This window comes from Sus scrofa, chromosome 7 (assembly GCF_000003025.6).
Source record: "Sus scrofa isolate TJ Tabasco breed Duroc chromosome 7, Sscrofa11.1, whole genome shotgun sequence".
In the NCBI taxonomy this organism is placed as follows: domain Eukaryota; kingdom Metazoa; phylum Chordata; class Mammalia; order Artiodactyla; family Suidae; genus Sus; species Sus scrofa.
In genome coordinates this window covers 39,125,049-39,142,363 of record NC_010449.5, presented here as the reverse complement: position 1 = coordinate 39,142,363, position 17,315 = coordinate 39,125,049, and the positions used below count along the sequence as shown (strand labels likewise).

Genomic DNA, 17,315 nt, shown 5'->3' with positions numbered 1-17,315 from the left:
ATGTAGGTATAGGTATCTTGGGGTTATGCTAATTGGGGGGGGCCTCTATACTAGTCCCCCTCTCTTAACTCCCAACTCTAGTCCACTCCAGAAATCAACCCAGCCCAGACCCACTCCTTGCCTATTTCTCTCCGAAACTCCAAGGCTCTACCAGGCCAGAATGTAATAGGTACAAACCCCTGAAGCAGCAACCTCCTGCCCCCCATTCTATCCTCTCCACTCCAAGGAACGTGGGACATCTGGGGAGCTCTTACAAAGGGGACTGGGTAATGTGGGTTAGAGTCCAGGTACAAGCTTAGTAACTGAAAACACCACGTCCATCTGCTGCCTCCCTCTTACAGTCGCAAAACACTCACCCCTCCACCATGAGGAAGGCAGGTCACACTCCCCATTTTACAGACGAGGGAAATGGACCCAGGGAGGAGAAGCCACTCAATGGAGGTCACAGGGCAGGAAAGGGTGGAGCCAGGGCTGGTGGCTCAGCTTGCTGACAGGGTTACTCCAAGCTCTTAATTGTGGAGGCGGGGTTGCTGGGCTGAATTTCACCCAGGGCAGCTGCTCTCAAAGCCTCCACTGAGAGCAGCTGAGAGGAGGGAAGAGACTGAGGCAGAATGTTTGGGGGAGGCTGGGAGGGGAGACCAGTTCATCCACACCACAGGGTTGCCCGAGTCAGTGGCATCCCAGAATTTCTCTAGTCTGACACTGAGGCTTTAGCTGGAAGTTATGTAGAGAGAGTGATGGAGGATTTTATTTCTAGCTAACTGAAGGTTATTTTATCATCAAGAAATGCGTGCATGGGAGCTCCCGTCATGGCGCAGCAGAAACAAATCCAACAAGGAACCATGAGGTTGCGGGTTCGATCCCTGGCCTCACTCAGTGGGTTAAGGATCTGGAATTGCCGTGAGCTGTGGTATAGGCTGGCAGCTGTAGCTCCGATTTGACCCCTAGCCTGGAAACCTCCATATGCTGCATGAGCGGCCCTAAAAAAAAAAAAAAAAAAGTGTGCATCGTGGGGGCGGGGAAGAAGCTAGAAGCTAGAAGTTTTTCTCTTACAGAGTTAAATGGGGAGATTTAATTTAGGGATTGTGAAGGCAGTGTGGTCTGCTGGGAGGAGATGAAGATGGAGGCTAGCTCTGTTACTATGTAACCTGGGCCTCAGTCTTCCAATCTGTAACAAAGAGGTAATAACATCCCTGCTCCGCCCCTACCAAATTCAGAGAGATGGGTAAAATGTATCCACGAATGATAGAAGTAGTACAAAAAAGGAGTTCCTGCTGTGCCACAGTGGGTTAGGGATCCCAGGTTGCCTGGGGACTTTCATATGCCATGGTGGCCAAGGTAGTAGGAAAAGAACACATTTATCAAATATCTATTTAACTCATACTTTGGGCCAAGCACTGTTCTAAGGGCTTTGCAGATGCTACCTCGTGTACTCCCCATCACGACCCTAGAGACATGAGATACAGAGAGGGTACATAACTTGCCCAGTGTCACACAGCTAGTCTGTGCTAGATCTGGATATGGACCTGACTCAAGCTTATGCTTTTCATCACAGCACTTTGTGGCCTCGGCCAGCAGAGGAGCCACTTCTACCAGGAAGCTAGGGGTTGGGGGTTTGAGGTTTCTAGTTACAGCTCTAGAGAAATGCCACACCCTATTTCTACCTGTTTGCCTTCCCTCTTGCTTCTAGCTCCCAGAGCCTCCACTCAGGCCCTGGGTTTGTGATTTCAGGTTCTGAGGCAGGTGCAAGGGACAGGCAACCAAGCCTGGTGGCTAAAAGCACAGGCTCTAGGATGAGACCGATCTGGCTTCTGTCTACTTCTGTCTACTTCACCACCCTGGGCCTTGCTTCCTTCATCTGTAAGTGGGAATGATAATTCAGTCCTGTGGTTGTTCTGAGGATTAAACAAGATGACTTATGTAAAGCTCTTAATACAGTTCAAGGCACAAATGGATTCTAAAAAAATTTAGCTACTGTTATCAATAAAGTGTGGAATAAAGGGTTGGTTTAGGGGAGAAGAACTAGTAAAAATCAAAATAAAAGAATACATAGAATTTAATATGCTAGAACTCCTCAGTCTGGATGGGCTTCTTGTCTAGATTTAAGGGCTTATACTGCTTTTGGGGCTCTGCCACTGAATGGCAGGGAATGTTTCCAAACTCTTCAAACAAACGGATCCATCTGTAGCAGGCTGGAAGGTGGGGGCATGGGAGGGCAATGCCATGCCAGGATGGGTCAGAAGTTCAGAGAAGAGAACTCGTTATCGATCAACTACCAGGCAGGGTGCCAGGCTCTCTACCTGTACTATCTAGTTTGATTAATCTTGTAAGGAGGTGGTAGTAAACATACTTTTTAATTGAAACAGACAGGTTAAGTAACTCGTCAAGGTCACACAGCTAAAGAATGGCAGAGCTGGAATTTGAACCCAGGTCTCCAGGACTGTTAAAATTGGAGGGAACTTGTAGGATGTCCAAAAGGGGGTTCTTAGCTACTCACAACCTGCCCTCTGCCTGGCCACGTCCCTACGCACCCACCCATAGGCCAAGACCCAGTTGGGTGAGCCAATAGCAGGCCCCAGCATGTGCCACCTGGGGCATGCCAGGGCCTAGACCCTCTGGTACCCTGGAGGAGGGACATGATGCTAGCACCCACCCCCCACGATGGAAGCCTGTCAGACACTGCCACTCCCCTCCTCACATGTTCCTGGGAGGCAGGACTGGGAACCCCTCCTCAGGAGGGGCTGGGCATAGCCTCACTCATCCCGGGCTGCTGCAGACCCAGGGAGAGGCTCCAGAGTGGTCCTAGGTACAGGAGTCCTGACCCTCCGGCTGGCCGAACGCCCCCCACCCGCCTCCTGGGAAGTGGAGCGCTGAGTGGCCAGACCTCCACCCAGAGGACCTAGGCAGGTGGCAGCACAGAGCCTCAAGGGCAGCCGGCCCCTCTGACCTCTCATCGCCACTTCCCAAGCGTCCTTCTCTTCTGGGGAACAAGGCGCCAAAGCTTTGGAACTGTCCTCTCTAGGTAGTCAAGAAGGCCAGGAGGGACAAAGCACACCCCCTCCCCCCAACAGGGCCTTTGCCCCACTCCGGTTCCGCGTCCGAATCTTTTCCCCACCGCACCCTCCAAGGCAGGCCCGGGCAGCTCATGAATGAACTGCACTGTGCGGGGCGCAAGGAGAGGACACGCTCCCGGGGCCAGTCGCCTCCCCAGTCCTCCAACCAGTCCCTAGTCGGGCTGGGGCAGCGGCCGGCCTCATGCCAGCACTCGCGAACCCTGCCTTTGCCGGAGCCCAAACCCCTACCCCGGGCCGACCTCGGGGGTACTCGGCCCCTGGAGCAGGAGAAAAGATAAAAGACACCGAGGGCATTGGACTTGGCGACAGTGGAATCCAAAACTCGGGGGCGGGGGCGGCAGATTCCCCACAGCGGCGGCGGGCTGATGGGGCGCAGCTGGAACCCCGGAGGGGCGCGGAGGGGACGCGCACCTGGACCGGGCAGGTGGGAGAAGAGAGGAGCTAGGGGGCCAGGGGAGAGGGGTCCCACCCCTCGGATCTCTCAAGGGGTGGGGACACAAGGCGGTGTACCTCTGGACCCCCTGTAGGGGGTGGAGGACTCATATTATTGCTTCAGGATGGTGCGGGGTTGGGGGCAGCGCCCGGCACCACTGGGTCCCGCGGGCCCGGGCACCTCTGGGTCCCGCAGGAGGCTGAAGGGAGGGGACGCGCAGCCGAGTCCGGGGTTTTTCTTTGGATGGTGGTGGGATCCTCAAAGAAAAGAGAGGGGGCCGGGGAAGGGTCGCGTACTCACCCCCAGGCGCAGACTCGGCTCCAGCTCCGAGCCCCGGGTTGGGGCGGGGCGGGGCTGGGGGAGGGGGAGGGGGAGTCGCTGGGCGGCTCGAGCTCCGGGCTCCTGCGGCGGCCGCGGCTGTGTCTGGGGGAGGGGGAGCGGGAGGAGGGAGGGGGAGGAGGAGGGGCGTGGCCACGAAGGTCCCACCCCCCACGCCAGCTCACGCAAGGCGCGCGCGCACTCTCAGATCGCCGCCCGCCCAGCTGGGTCCGATGCGCAGGCGCAGGACTACAGGCCGCGTGGGGGGGAAGGCGGCCCTGGGCCAGTGGGGCCTGCAGCGGGATATTCCAGGGCGGCGAAGGCGGTATGGAGTGGGGGGCGGGTAGGGGACGTCACGCTCCTAACTCTGCTGCTTCCCCTCTCTCTCTGCTCCCCGCAGTAGGGGAGGCGGACTCCCCTGGGTGGGTGAGGAAGGGGAGGATCTTGGGCCCTTTGGGGGCAGAGGGGCAGTGGGAGGGTCCCGACGGGGAGGGAGGCCTCTAACCCAGACCCTCCGCCCTCCCACTCCCCAAGGTCGCCCGGGCTCCCGTGGCCTCTGCGACCCCGCGCCCCCGCTTACCTACTTTCCCGAGGAAGGGGCGGGGTGCTGGCCGGCCACGCGAGGTGGCCTCGGTCGGTCACTCTGGCGCAGCTCCTCGGGTTTGTCTACTTCTCCCTTTCCTTTTCCAACCCGGGCCCTGAGATGACTTTGTGACTCGTTTGCTGGCACTTCTGTACTGTGGAGAATGAGTCCACCGCTTTCACTGTCATGCCGATGAGTGGCTCCCCCGGCCCCAGGGGGTTCCCAGGTTTCTCATTTCACCAGAGGCTGCATCTGCCAGGGATTAAGACTGGGAAGATGAGAGAGATGTGGGTGTGGGTGTGTCTGCGCGTGTGCATACTCCTGTATGTTACCCACAGGACAGATCACAAAGTCACACGGAGTACCAACTTGTTCGTTCAATTTTGGGTTCCTGGAAGGGTCTTATCCCTTCAGGCTTGAAGAGAGACAGTCTGGGACAGAAGAGAAATAGTGCTTTACACGATGGGCAGTAATTGAACTTTGCCACCCTAAGAGATTGAATGGACTGAATTGATAAAGGGTTTCACAAAAGAGCGACTTAGGCTGCTGGGGAAAAGTGGGAAGGTTGGGAGATGCTTCAGTCTGGGCTGCTGGACCGAGGAAGGGCACTGCCTACCTGGTGTGTCTGGTTCTTGTGGTTGGTCAGTGTCTTTGCTGTCTGCTGTTTTTTTTTTAAAAGAGTTCATTAGTAGCTTGTGGGATATAACTGTAAGGTTTTGATGCAGTTCAAACTGAATCCTCATTCAAACTGCATCCCGTTGGTTGATTGGAAGTCCATTTGGTGGATCGTGGCTATCATTTAAGAAATGGAGTTCCTGTCGTGGCGCAGTGGTTAACGAATCCGACTAGGAACCATGAGGTTGCGGGTTCGATCCCTGCCCTTGCTCAGTGGGTTAAGGATCCAGCATTGCCGTGAGCTGTGGTGTAGGTTGCAGACGTGGCTCGGATCCCGCATTGCTGTGACTCTGGCGTAGGCTGGTGGCTACAGCTCTGATTGGACCCCTAGCCTGGGAACCTCTATATGCCGCGGGAGCGGCCCAAGAAATGGCAAAAAGACAAAAAAAAAAAAAAAAGAAAAAAAGTGAAGAGTTCCTGTTGTGGCTCAGTAGAAACGAATCTGACTGGTATCAATGAGGACGCAATATTGATCCCTGGCCTCCCTCGTTAAGGGATTGGGCATTGTGGTGAGCTGTGGTGTAGGTCTCAGATGAGGCTTGGATCCTGTGTTGCTGTGGCTGTGGTGTAGGCTGGCAGCTGAAGCTTGAACTCCACCTCTAGCCTGGTTACCTCCATATACCTCGGGTGCACCCCTCCCCCCAAAAAAGAGACAGAAAAAGAAAAGAAGTGATGTAGAATAGAAAAAAAAAAAAGAATGAAATAGTGTTTCTGGATGCTTGCTTCCTCATATACACACACATGAGTGTGTATTATTAGGAAGTGTTGTACAGTGTGTTTCTGCGTGTCACAGAGAGGTACACAACACATCTGTTTCCTGTGTTCTCCTGTTTGCACTCTTGCCTTCCTCAGCCTGCATTTTCAGTCATTTGAAATTGTTCACGAGAATGCAGTTTATAGTACTAGGAATATACAGAAAAGAACAGAGTGGGGGGTTCCCATCGTGGCACAGCGGAAATGAATCTGACTAGAAACCATGAGGTTTAGGGTTTGATCCCTGGCCTTGCTCAGTGGGTTAAGGATTCAGTGTTGCCATGAGCTGTGGTGTAGGTGGCAGACCTGACTCAGATCTGGCACATTGCTGTGGCTCTGGTGTAGGCCGACAGCAACAGCTCCGATTAGACCCCTAGCCTGGGAACCTCCGTATGCCTCTGGAGTGGGTCTCTTTTTCTCAGGAAGGTTGTTACTACACCAGAAGAAGGACAGTTCACTCTTCACTTATGGGAGTAAGAACAAGAAGCATTTTGTTGGGGTAGGAAGTAGGTTGGATTACGTAGGAAGGACAGAAAGGGAGATGGGGTTAAGCTGTGTTTAGTAGACTGCCTGATGGAAGTAAGCTTTGTAGGTTTGGATTCTGGGAGCTGTTTGGGGTAGGAGCAAGCAGTTTTGGTGAAAAGGCATCTGTTCTTTTTGTGTTTTGTTTTTTTCCCCCCCTTGTTTGGAATCGTCCATTTTGTCCTTAGTGCTTCTTGGATGTATCTGTCCTATGAAACTTTTTATGTGGTGTGTTGGTTTTATGGTTGTAAAGCTGGTGTGATCCGTTGCTAGGTAGCACTAGTAATGGCTATCTGGAGTGGAAATGGAGTCTGTAGTTACCTGGTTTGGGGAGCTCTAAGGATCACTAGAAGGCATTTCTCATGTATTGTTACTTAAAAAATATTAACAGCTAGACATGTCAGCATGTGGTGCACTCTGGATCTCTTTCTGCCTGTGCCCAATGAGGGTCATATTAACATATTAACAGGAGGAGTTCCCGTGGTGGCTCAGTGGAAATGACTCTGACTAGTATCCATGAGGATGTGGGTTCGATCCCTGTCCTTGCTCAGTGGGTTAAGGATCCTATGTTGCTGTGGCTATGGCGTAGGCTGGCAGTTGCAGCTCTGATTCGACCACCTAGCCTGGGAACCTCCATATGCCAAGTGAATGTATGGCCATAAAAAGACCAAAAACAAAAACATATTAACAGGAAGAAGAAACATTTCAGAAAACCTGAAATGAGAAATAAGTGCATGGTGGAATCCATGAAGGAACCATGGTCAAAATGTTTTCCTCTTGCTTCTGATGAATAGGGTAAAAACCTCCCCAAGAGTCTTCCCCACCCCCCAGGTGGGGGACTGTTGGGCACTTTTGAACTTAATTATTTATATTCTCCTCAGCATCTAGAATCTTACATGATGCAAGAATCCTTTGAAGCATGTCTTGCCCTACTCCTGTCTTGGGGGGGTTTTGACATCTGGACCCATATAAGATAGATTTTCCTGTTGTTTTTGTTACTTGGATAGCTCATATGGCCATGCAGAGGCTTGGGAAGGTCTCAAAAATCAGGTTACAATTGATCTTTCCTTTTCAGAGGCTGATGGTTTGTTCTGGGTTGTTGCTCACCCTGGTGTGATCTTTGCATATGTATTAACTGTGACAACCAGCTTGTAAGAGAGGACCCTGATCAGATCCCAGAAATGTTGCTTTAGGTCAGGTAATATGCTCTCTTATTAAGAAAGGTGTCAGGCAATTTATTATTCACCAGTGAAACAACTTGGAGTGGGAAAGCCTCCTTGTCAAAAACTTAAAAAAATTCATCTTTGTCATTAGAAAAGAGGGAGCACTTTTCCATGTCTACTTTAAACTGAAAAACACTCTCAGGACTGAGTGATCTTTTTTTTTTTTTTTTTTCCTTTTTATGGCTGCACCTGCCGCAGATGGAAGTTCCCAGGCTAGGAGTCGAATCAGGGTTGCAGCACCACAGCTCACAGCAATGCCAGATCCTTAACCCACTGAACAGAGCCAGGGATTGAACCCACATCCTCATGGACACTGTGTCGAGTTCCTAACTCGCTGAGCTGCAATGGGAACTCCCAGGACTGAGTGATCTTAAAGAGACACCCATAGTGCTGCCCTGAGGATCAGGGGGTGAAGCCCTTCTCCCTGGTCAGGATCTGGAGAACAGACTGCTTGTGCTACAGACCTGCGTCCTACTGGTTAATTTCATTCCCCCACTTGAGAATGATCCCTTTTGTGAGTGAAGCTAAAACACTTCATTTCCACGCCTCTTTGCTCTTCCCAATGACTCCTGCTTGACAGAGTCACTGAGGTCTGGAGAATTGGATTCCAGTGTCACAGACTTAGCAGGAGAGGAGGGGAGGGAGGGGTGGAGGAGATACACTTTCTTTGGGCTTTTCATCCATTCCCCCCCCACCCTCCAAGCCCACCTGACAGCTCCATAAACCTGGCTCTTTGCCTGACTTGGTAGAGGTACTGATAGGAAAGAAATAGGTATGAGATTAAGTAGAACTTAACTTTGCCTTGTGCGATTTTCCTGAGTTTGACCCTGCCAAGAATGTTACAAACTTTTCCTGGGAGCTATAGGTGTTTGCACACCTGTGAGGTGGGGATGGCTGGAGGAGCACAGCTAAAATAGATAAAATCTACACATTGAAAAACCAACTTGAATAATTGAGAACTGTCAGATATGTTTAGGAACCATGATTTTAAATACTTCCGTAACAAGGTTGAGCAAACAAATACACAGTAAAGAAATAGATACATGTAGATAAACTGAGAGAAGAGCCCTGGAAATGTTTTTTTCTTTGTGAATCAAATTGAGAACTGGGGTCCTTACTGGTTGCCATGGTAGGAACAAGCCCATCATGCTTTTGAGGGATGCTTCGCTTATTGATAGTAATACTGTGAAAACTCACACCTTTGCAGGTGTATCAGTGTCAGCTTCAGCGTTGGTCCCAGGCTATGCTGGGTATAGTACAGACATCTGTTGAAAAGACAGCTTCTTTAACTCCTGCATTTTAAAAGATTATGTGACAGCTTTGATGGAAGAGAAAGAGTACTTGCATTGTGTGGGGTGTGTTTATTCCTGTGAGGTTCATTAGTGGTTAAAGCAGCATCTGAGCCCTGTAGGTAATGTGTAGGGCGTGAGATACAGCCTCCTACCCTTCTAACCTTCCTGGGACAAGTCTACAAGGTGCTTAGCAAAATGACACTTACTCTGCTGAACCTGTACAACTGTTCAAGATCCTTATTGGAATCAAGCCTGCCGGAAAGGGTAGGTCTTTGTTGTTAATCTTTGTGTTTCCATTGGGTGCTTAGGGATGAAATCAACCAAGAAAATGATCTGTGTGAAAGTACTTTGAGGATTGTAACATGTAATACTTGTGTGAGGTTCAAAACTTCCTGAAGGAGAATCCTTCTACCACAAGATAATAATGTGTGTTTAAGCAACAAATAAGAGTACTTTGGGGTCCAGAATATTTGGAGTTGGGAGGGGTTCTTGGGCGTGACAGGGCAGAGGGTCCAGGCAGTTCCCTTTTTTTGACTCCTTGAAGCTGCCAGGCCTCTGCTTTTTCCTGCTTTACGAAGGACATCCGCATCCTTCCACTAGGCAGCTTGTCCTTTCTGTGGCTGGGCCTTGCACTTCGTTTCTCTTGGTGATACTTGTTTGCCTCTCCTTTAGAACCTGTTCCTTTTGAAAGGTCTTGGAAATGTATGTAAGGTGCTGGGGCCTAAAGATGGAAGTTGTTCAGGTAGAAACAATGTATAAATGTAATGGATCTTTGATACTAAGTACAACAGCATTTTGCTGATCCCCTAAAGCTCAAGTAATGGTACTTTCTAGCTTTCCACAAAGTATCAGGCTCTTTCTGTCTGCTCTTCTAGTTTAGTCTTGGTGTATAAAATTAGCTAAAAATGAGCTCTCAGTGTCTAGGAAGCTCCCCCAAGTCCCTGGGAGCCTGGGTGAAGGGCACAAGAAAGACCACCAACCCACCAGCACAGAGCCTCTGTGAAGCTGGAGGATGAATTGCAATTGCAAAAATTGTATCCCTTGAACAGATACTCACTGAGCTCCATCTGTGTGCCAGGCACTGTTCTAGGTCCTGAACATGCAGCCACGGACAGGGCAGGCATGGTTCCTGCCATCACCAAGCAATGTACTCCCAGTGGGGACCTATAAGGTGGTGCCAAGTGAAAAACTCACCTGTGTCCCTGAGATGTACAGTCCTCCCTGGCCTCCACAGCTGCAAGGAACCCTTAAACCAGGGTGGAAAATGATTGTGTTAAGTGATTTCTCTCTCTCCCTCTGGCTCTCTTATCTTCCTTCTCTTGCCTGGCCCATCCTCCCCCCTGCACCCCTCCCCCACCCCGGAAGTTGTGATTCATCTTCCAGACCTGGAGGGCAAGGCTCAGTGCTGCCCAGGAAGTGGCCTGAAAAGCCACCTCTGGCACCGGAGTCTTCCAAATACCTGGCCTCCTCTCAGCGAGCGGAGAGGAGGAAATATCACCGAGGTTAGTTTCCTTTGCAAACACACGACTCAGAATAACACTGCTTGTGAAATGAAGCGTTACGTATAGACGGATCTGAAGTGAATCAGGGCCTGTGTCCACAGGATGGAGTTATCCTAGGAACGAACACCAAGGTCAATCAAAGGTGCTTTAAAGTAAATTGCTGTCTCCCTTGCTCTTCCGTGCTCTGAACTGGTTGTTTCCTGGTGGGATGAAGTGTTTCTCCACAGTGGGCACCCTTGGCCCAGGAGATGGTTCCAGGGGCAGTAAACTTAGCCTGGGCTGAGCCTCCCATGGCCAGCTCCATGGTTCCCCACAGGCGTGTTTGCAGGTGATGTGCTGGTTCCCGATATTCAGCTGAGAACTTTGCAGTGTTTGGATTGCCCTGTGCGGGGCCGTGGCTGGGGGGAATCTGGCTTTTTGTCAGTTCCCTCGTTTATTTTATTCAGCAAATAGCGATTGCACTCCTACTCTCTCAGGGCCTGCTGGGATCTTTTGCTGGAGTGGCAGTGGAGGGGGCCATAGCTTTTTTGTTTACAAATATACAAATATATTTGGTTCTCTTAATGCTTTCAAGGTCATAGGAATGCTTACTGCCATCCCTTTGATGACTTTAAGTCTTTTGAGTCAGGAGGTCAGTATCTGAGCCAACAAAGAGCTAGTGAAAAGTCTTTGAATTGGGCCTTTTCTTTTGAAAATGGAGGTGCTCCCTGGAGACGGGAATGTATTACTCTGCATTTGAGGGCAGTACCAAGAATCCTGAGTCAGTATGATTCCTGAACACCTGTAGTGAGTTCAGACACCAGGCTGTCAAGATCTCTGGTTTCTGAGTTTGGAATAGTGAGTAGCAAGAATGAGAATGTTGAGGGATATCAGCCCTATCTCAAAAAGAAGAAAAAGGAGTTCCCATCGTGGCTTAGTGGCTTATGAACCCAACCAATATCCATGAGGACGTGGGTTCGATCCCTGGACTCGCTCAGTGGGTTAAGGATCCGGCGTGGCCATGAGCTGTGGTGTAGGTTGCAGATGTGGCTCGGATCTGGCATTGCTGTGGCTCTGGTGTAGGCTGGCAGCTGTAGCTCCTGTTAGACCCCTAGCCTGGGACCCTCCATATGCCATGGGTGCGGCCCTAAAAAGACAAAAGACCAAAAAAAAAAAAAAAAAAAAAAAAAAGGAAGAAGAAAAAAAATCTAAGTTTATGCCATGTCTGAGTTTGGCTAGTGAAAGTCAGGGCAGTGAGAATTCCTTTGGCACAGGCCATCCAGTGTCCTCGGGGTGCAGCGCGGTGGCAGCACCTGCTGCAGTCTTGCACAGAGCCTCCCAGAGGAGATGGAGCTGGGGCAGACTTAGCTGGACGGAGATGGACTTAGGCTTATGAGCAAGGTGCTGAGAGCCCCCCACCCCCACCCCCCCGCTTTGGGTTTGTGCACAGACTGCCCTACAGATTTTAGGGAGGTGCCTGGAATGGTGGAGTGTGTTAAACTTGCATCAGGAAAGTTCTGGGAAGCCCCCAGGCACTCCTACAGTTTTCAGACTCACTTGTGCGCTGTGGAGGAAGTGGTGCAGCCTGGAGAGCTTGGAGGTGACGAATGCAGGAAGGCAGGTGGCTCTGGGCTCACCTTAAGGGCTCCGTGGAGGAGCCAAGGAGCCTCTTTTCTCCCAGGAGTGAGGGCAGGCCCTGCAGGCGCAGCTGGGAGGGCCTGGCTAAGATTGGACCAGAAGGGCTGCTTTTCAGAGTGACTTTTTTTTTTTTTTTTTTTTAAACCACTTTTCCATTATTGCTCAGAGTGTGGAGCTCTTTGCCACCTACACTACCAATTGTCTTCAAGACTTAAATTGGATTAGAGTGAATAACTTTCACCTGATGTTTGTCTGTATTTTAGTTGGTTCAGCAAGCCTTGGGATGGGGCTGAGTAAAATGTGCATGTGATATCATATTCCGGATGGAACAAGGATGATCTAACTGTTGGAAAAATAGTAGTATTTAAATTAAAGTTACCATGTTAACTCCATTGAGAAAGAGCATGGGTTCAGGGGCGTTCCCTTCGTGGCTCAGCAGTTAACGAATCCGACTAGGATCCATGAGGATGCAGGTTCGATCCCTGGCCTCACTCAGTGGGTTAAGGATCCGGCGTTGCCGTGAGCTTCAGTGGCTCGGATCCTGCATAGCTGTGGCTGTGGTGTAGGCCAGTGGCTGCAGCTCCAATTTGACCCCTAGCCTGGGAACCTCCATATGCCACAGGTGTGGCCTAAAAAAAGAGAGAAAAAAAAAAAAGAGTATAGGTTCAGGAAGCCAGGGTTCAAATTTTAGCTTTGTCACTCCTAGCTGTGTGACTTGGGCAAATTATCTAACCTCTCTGGGCCTCATTTTCTGGCATATAAAATGAGGCTGATAATAGTGCCCATTTCATAGTTTGTGTGAGGCCAAAATGAGATGATAATGTAAAGCACTTAGCCTAGTGCCTGACGCGTTATAACTACTCGATACATTTTCACAAAGAAAGAAAACAGAAAAAGACAAGATGACTTCAAAAGTGCTCCTCACCCTGAGCCCTTGGGTGTAGTGGGCTTTGTACAGCAGAGAGAGGCTGTGTGGTGTGCGGGGAAGACCCTTGGACCAAAGCTGGGTCCACTTCTGCTTCTGCCCTCAGCTAGATATGGGGCTTTATACAAGTCCTTCCCTTTCTCTGTATCTTAGTTTCCTCATCTTCAAACCTGGACGTGATTGATGACCATGATGATATGATAGATGATGCTGGAGCGGGCTGGTAGGCATTGAGTGTGGGCCTTGTGCTCCAGCGTATCTCACGACCACCCTGTGAGTAGGTGTTACAGTTGGGGAGGCCGAAGCCGCTAGTTCCTTGCCCAGGGGCTCCCCGAGCTGCAAAGGTAAAGCTGGCTTTATCAGAGAGTCTCTGGTTCTGCGTGTCAGATGTTAATAGTTCTTTAGGTTGGCTGCCTTCTTCTGCGTCTAATTTTCTGATCATAATTACATTTTGGCCAATGCCTCCTGGGTTGTCTTAAAGGAAAACACTGGAGAACTAAGCTTGTGGCTTGAGGCTGTATTGTAGGTAATAAGCATTTTCTGGAGGGCTTAGGTGTTTCTCTGAAAGTAAATAGTGGCCTTAACCCCACCCTTATTAAATAAAGTCTTATCTAAGGTGCTTGGAACTTGTGCAAGACCAAGCCGTGTGTAAATACTGCAGTGGTAGGGGCTTTCTCAGCAGCACTCTCAAATGAGGCCCTCTGGGGGCCAAACATTTGGATGGAAAACAGGCATATCTTGCAGCCAAAATGACCAGTTGGCTATAGGTTTTCCTTTACCATTCCCCTCACTGATGCCCAAGTGTTGCAGGAACCTGGAGCTTGCCACCTTTTTTGGTGCTGGGGAGCCACGGGCTTAAGGTTCTGCCAGCTAGAGTCACCAGTGGTGGCTCGGTGTTTGCTCTTTTATCTCCAGCTTCTCTCCCAAACCCCGCTTTCAGCTGCACTGTGGGGTAGGTGGTTTTTATGTTGTCATTTGGGAGACCGACACAAATAGAGACCTTGGTCAGTGATTTGGCAAGGGCATCCTTTGGCTCTACGTTGCTAAACTTGAGCTTGTCCAGGTGTTCTGGGTTTTACATTTGGGGGAAAGGTGATGTGACAGGCAAGCTAGGCAGGGGCTCAGATAATCTGCTTTCTTGCAGGGAGCCAAAGTTCTGGTTTCAAGAGGCACACAGGCAGCGTCAACAAGGGACCAGAGGGCAGGCTTTCCTGTGTGGAGGACATGGGAAGTGGTCCCTGCCAGGGTGTGTCCCCGAGGATTCATGCCTTCCTTCTTCCTGTGGAAGTGATGTGAGGATGAAGGCATTTTCTGTGCTCTAGTGTCAGCTACAGCAAGAACTGCTGTGGGCCATCCCAGCTCTCTGACCCCAGTTAGAATATGAGTCAGCAGAATTGTTGCTGGAGCTCCATCTAATCATCTGCGTATCTTTTAACCACTAAGATTTATATTTAGTGACTAATGATCTTGTGCTCCAAGTGCCATCTCCCACACAAGTCCCCAACAGCCTTTGGGGGAAAAAACAAAACAGCAACAACAAAAACAACTGGCTCTGAGTGAGGACATTGACTTTGGAATAAATCCTTTCCTCCTCTTCCCCTGCAGGGTTTACCATCTCGGGATTGCATGGCTTTCTGTACCGGGCTCCGGGGCCCCTTCGCCCAAGTGAGCAGAGCCCTCAGCCAGCGCTGTTTCAGGTACCTTTTCTCATTAAGCTCTGAAAGCCGAGTCTTTGAGCAAACCTCCTGTCATGGCTGGGTATTTGGATGACAAAAATGGGAGCGGAAGCTCAGGGAGGTGGGTGTGGGGTCGGGGAAAGCTGAAGGAATTGGCGGAGCTGGGGTTTGGCCAGGCCAGGTGAGGGGATGCGTGAGGAGGGAGTTGCACTGGAGGAGGGATGGGGAGAGGAGAGGAAACCCGCATCCCTACTAGACTCTGGTAGGGAATCTGGTGTCTTTCGACACTGTCATTCCCCCAGTGCATCAAAACCTTCTCTTTTAAAAGTGGAATCTATTTAAAAAAAAAAACAAAAAACCATTTACTACCAAAAACTCCAGCATGACGGACCCTCCCCCTTCCCCAGTTAGATGCTAAGCCAGGGTGGAGAGCAGAGCATAGTTACATTCCTGTTGGCAAACATGCCTTTTGGCCTCGTTCGCGCACTCATTCCGCAAGCGTTTGCTGAGCCTTGTGCCCGGGGTTGGTCCACAGAGGGATGAATAAGAATTGCTTCCTGCCCTGGAAGAGTTCTCACAGTTGGCCATGGGAGCAACGTTGGAAACAAGTAACTCTAAGAAAATGTGACCAGTGTAACAATAGAGGCTTGTACAGTTCTTTGGAAGGCCTGAGACAGGGCCTGAGCCTGGAGGAGGAGGAGGAGAAGAGGAAGACGCAGGCCGCCTTGTGGGAAGGGGAGTGGGGGCAGGCCCTGTCCAGGCCCCCAGGGAGGGCCGAGAGGCCGGGTGCACCCGGAGAACTCCAGGGCTGTTCCCTGGGGCTCGAGCTCATGTGTGAGTGGCAGGAGGTGGAGGACCTCAGGTCCACTGGGGCCAGGTTGTTGACAGTGTGGACAGCAGGGTCCATAGAACATTCCTGAGCAGGGGAGTGGCCTCTGTTTTATCTTCTAAAAAGAGCCCCTGGTGGGCAGAGTGAGGTGTTCAGGGAATTGGTTAGGACACTAATGTCATAGTCTTGGTGTGAGTGAGGGGCTGCTGGGTGGAGAAGTGTCCAGGGCGTGGAGGGAAAGGCCAGGGGTGTTTAGGAGGTGGGATCAGGGGCAAGGAGCACCCAGTGGATGTTGATGGAGAGAGCTTGATGGCTTGGGCCCTGGAGTTTCTGGAGAAGCCATTATCTTGGCGGGAAAGACAGTGGCAGTGAGGTCACCTTGGAACCTACTGAGTTTGTAGCATCTGTAGGTCATGTTATGAGGAGTTTAGAGTGGAAACATGGGACTGGAAGGCAGGAGAGTAGTGGGGCTGGAGTTGGAATGTATTAGTTGGAAACAGTGGGAATAGACAGCGTTGCCCAGGGTGGGCGTGTGGAGTGAGAGGAGAGGACCCCGGGTCGCCCTGAGAACGCCAGCCAGCACTGAGGTCCTAGCGACAGGGTGAGAATTGTTTGAAAGACAGTTACCTTGACTTATTTCCAGTTTCTGCCACTTTGTGTCATGGGACTCCCTTAGAAAACACACTCACTTGGGTCTTCTGGTTCCCAGCGACATGTAGATGGGACATTCGGGAGTCAGTGCATTCTTGGGGAGCAGGTTTGGCAGGCTAGGCAGTGGGTGAGGCCTGGCCCATAAGGTATTCCCTTAATCCTCAGAGGCCTTTTGGGAACTAAAGGCTTTAAATTTAGGCTGCTGTGAAGTTTGCTGTGATAGAATATCTGGTGCTCTTGAAAACCCATCCAGATGGAGGTCCTGAGCTGGCAGCAGGAGCTGTCAGGAGGAAGTTCCCATTGTGGCACAGTGGTAATGAACCTGACTAGTATCCATGAGGATGAGGGCTCAATCCCTGGCCTCGCTCAGTGGGTTAAGGATCCAGTGTTGCTGTGAGCTGTGGTGTAGGTTGCAGACGTGGCTTGGATCTGGCTTTGGCTATGGCTGTGGCTGTGGCTGGCAGCTATAGCTCTGATTTATATCTGACCCTTAGCATGGGAACCTCCATATGCCTCAGGTGTGGCCCTAGAAAGCACCAAAAAAAAAAAAAAAAAAAAAAAAAAGTTTTATCAGGAGAAGTGAGGGCCCTGCCCCCGGCACAGAGGCGTCTTCCCAGACAGTGCTGTGTCAGGCCTGGGCCGTGCTCTGTTCAGTGCGTTGCTGTTGTGCTCGCTCCAAGCCTTGCCTGGCAGAGGCCTCTGGGCCCTGCCCAGCAGAGATGCAGACCTCAGACCTTTTTCCTCTTCCGCCAGCACCACTGGGAGCCTCAGTGCGATTCAGAAGATGACTCGGGTGCGCGTGGTGGACAACAGTGCCCTCGGGACCACCCCCTACCATCGCCCCCCTCGCTGCATCCACGTCTATAACAAGACCGGGGTGGGCAAGGTGGGCGACCGGATCCTGCTGGCCATCAGGGGGCAGAAGAAAAAGGCGCTCATCGTGGGGCATCGCATGCCTGGTCCCCGCATGACCCCCAGGTTCGACTCCAACAACGTGGTCCTCCTCGAGGACAACGGGAACCCTGTGGGGACCCGAATCAAGACACCCATCCCCAGCAGCCTGCGCCAGAGGGAAGGCGAGTTTTCCAAGGTGCTGGCCATTGCTCAGAACTTTGTGTGAGCAGAGCCAGGGTGCCAGCCAGGGGCTCGTGGATGGAGCCATTCTGAGAACTGTGCCTCTGCTGAGAGGGAGCCCTGGGAACAGTGTCCTGTGGGGGAATAAACATTTTCTTGTACGTTTGA

The 17,315-nt window shown here is 51.1% G+C and overlaps 2 protein-coding genes across 9 annotated transcripts in view; one reads left to right on the top strand and one right to left on the bottom strand.

Annotated features, from left to right (window-relative positions):
- TMEM63B (transmembrane protein 63B) overlaps window positions 1–4,680 on the bottom strand; it is a 27,410-nt gene extending 22,730 nt beyond the window's left edge. For 2 of the 6 annotated variants that reach the window (XM_013977979.2, XM_021098787.1), the window contains exon 1: window positions 3,808–3,935. The gene's annotated coding sequence lies outside the window, so the exon portion shown is untranslated. Of the gene's footprint in view, window positions 1–356; window positions 377–3,807; window positions 4,018–4,405 lie in introns of those variants that run through there. The other 4 variants (XM_005666056.3, XM_021098786.1, XM_001929553.6 and 1 more) reach the window with 4 other exon arrangements.
- Window positions 4,028–17,315, top strand: MRPL14 (mitochondrial ribosomal protein L14). Of its 3 annotated transcripts, none has more exons than XM_001929561.5 (3): window positions 4,028–4,150; window positions 14,523–14,614; window positions 16,827–17,309. In XM_001929561.5, exons 2-3 carry the CDS (start codon window positions 14,544–14,546, stop codon window positions 17,191–17,193), a joined length of 438 nt encoding a protein of 145 aa, XP_001929596.1. In that variant the 5' UTR covers window positions 4,028–4,150; window positions 14,523–14,543; the 3' UTR covers window positions 17,194–17,309. The 3 variants fall into 3 exon arrangements, with proteins under 3 accessions (XP_001929596.1, XP_020954447.1, XP_001929599.2); XM_021098788.1 differs by having other exon boundaries at window positions 4,111–4,247; XM_001929564.5 differs by lacking the exon at window positions 4,028–4,150 and adding an exon at window positions 5,507–9,137 and having other exon boundaries at window positions 16,827–17,315.

Coding starts and splice junctions, on each gene's coding strand:
- MRPL14 (XM_001929564.5), top strand. CDS start 9,069: ATGACACTTACTCTGCTGAACCTGTACAACTGTTCAAGATCCTTATTG. Junction 9,138..14,522: donor AATCAAGCCTGCCGGAAAGG/GTAGGTCTTTGT, acceptor CTTCCCCTGCAG/GGTTTACCATCTCGGGATTG. Junction 14,615..16,826: donor CTCAGCCAGCGCTGTTTCAG/GTACCTTTTCTC, acceptor CTCTTCCGCCAG/CACCACTGGGAGCCTCAGTG.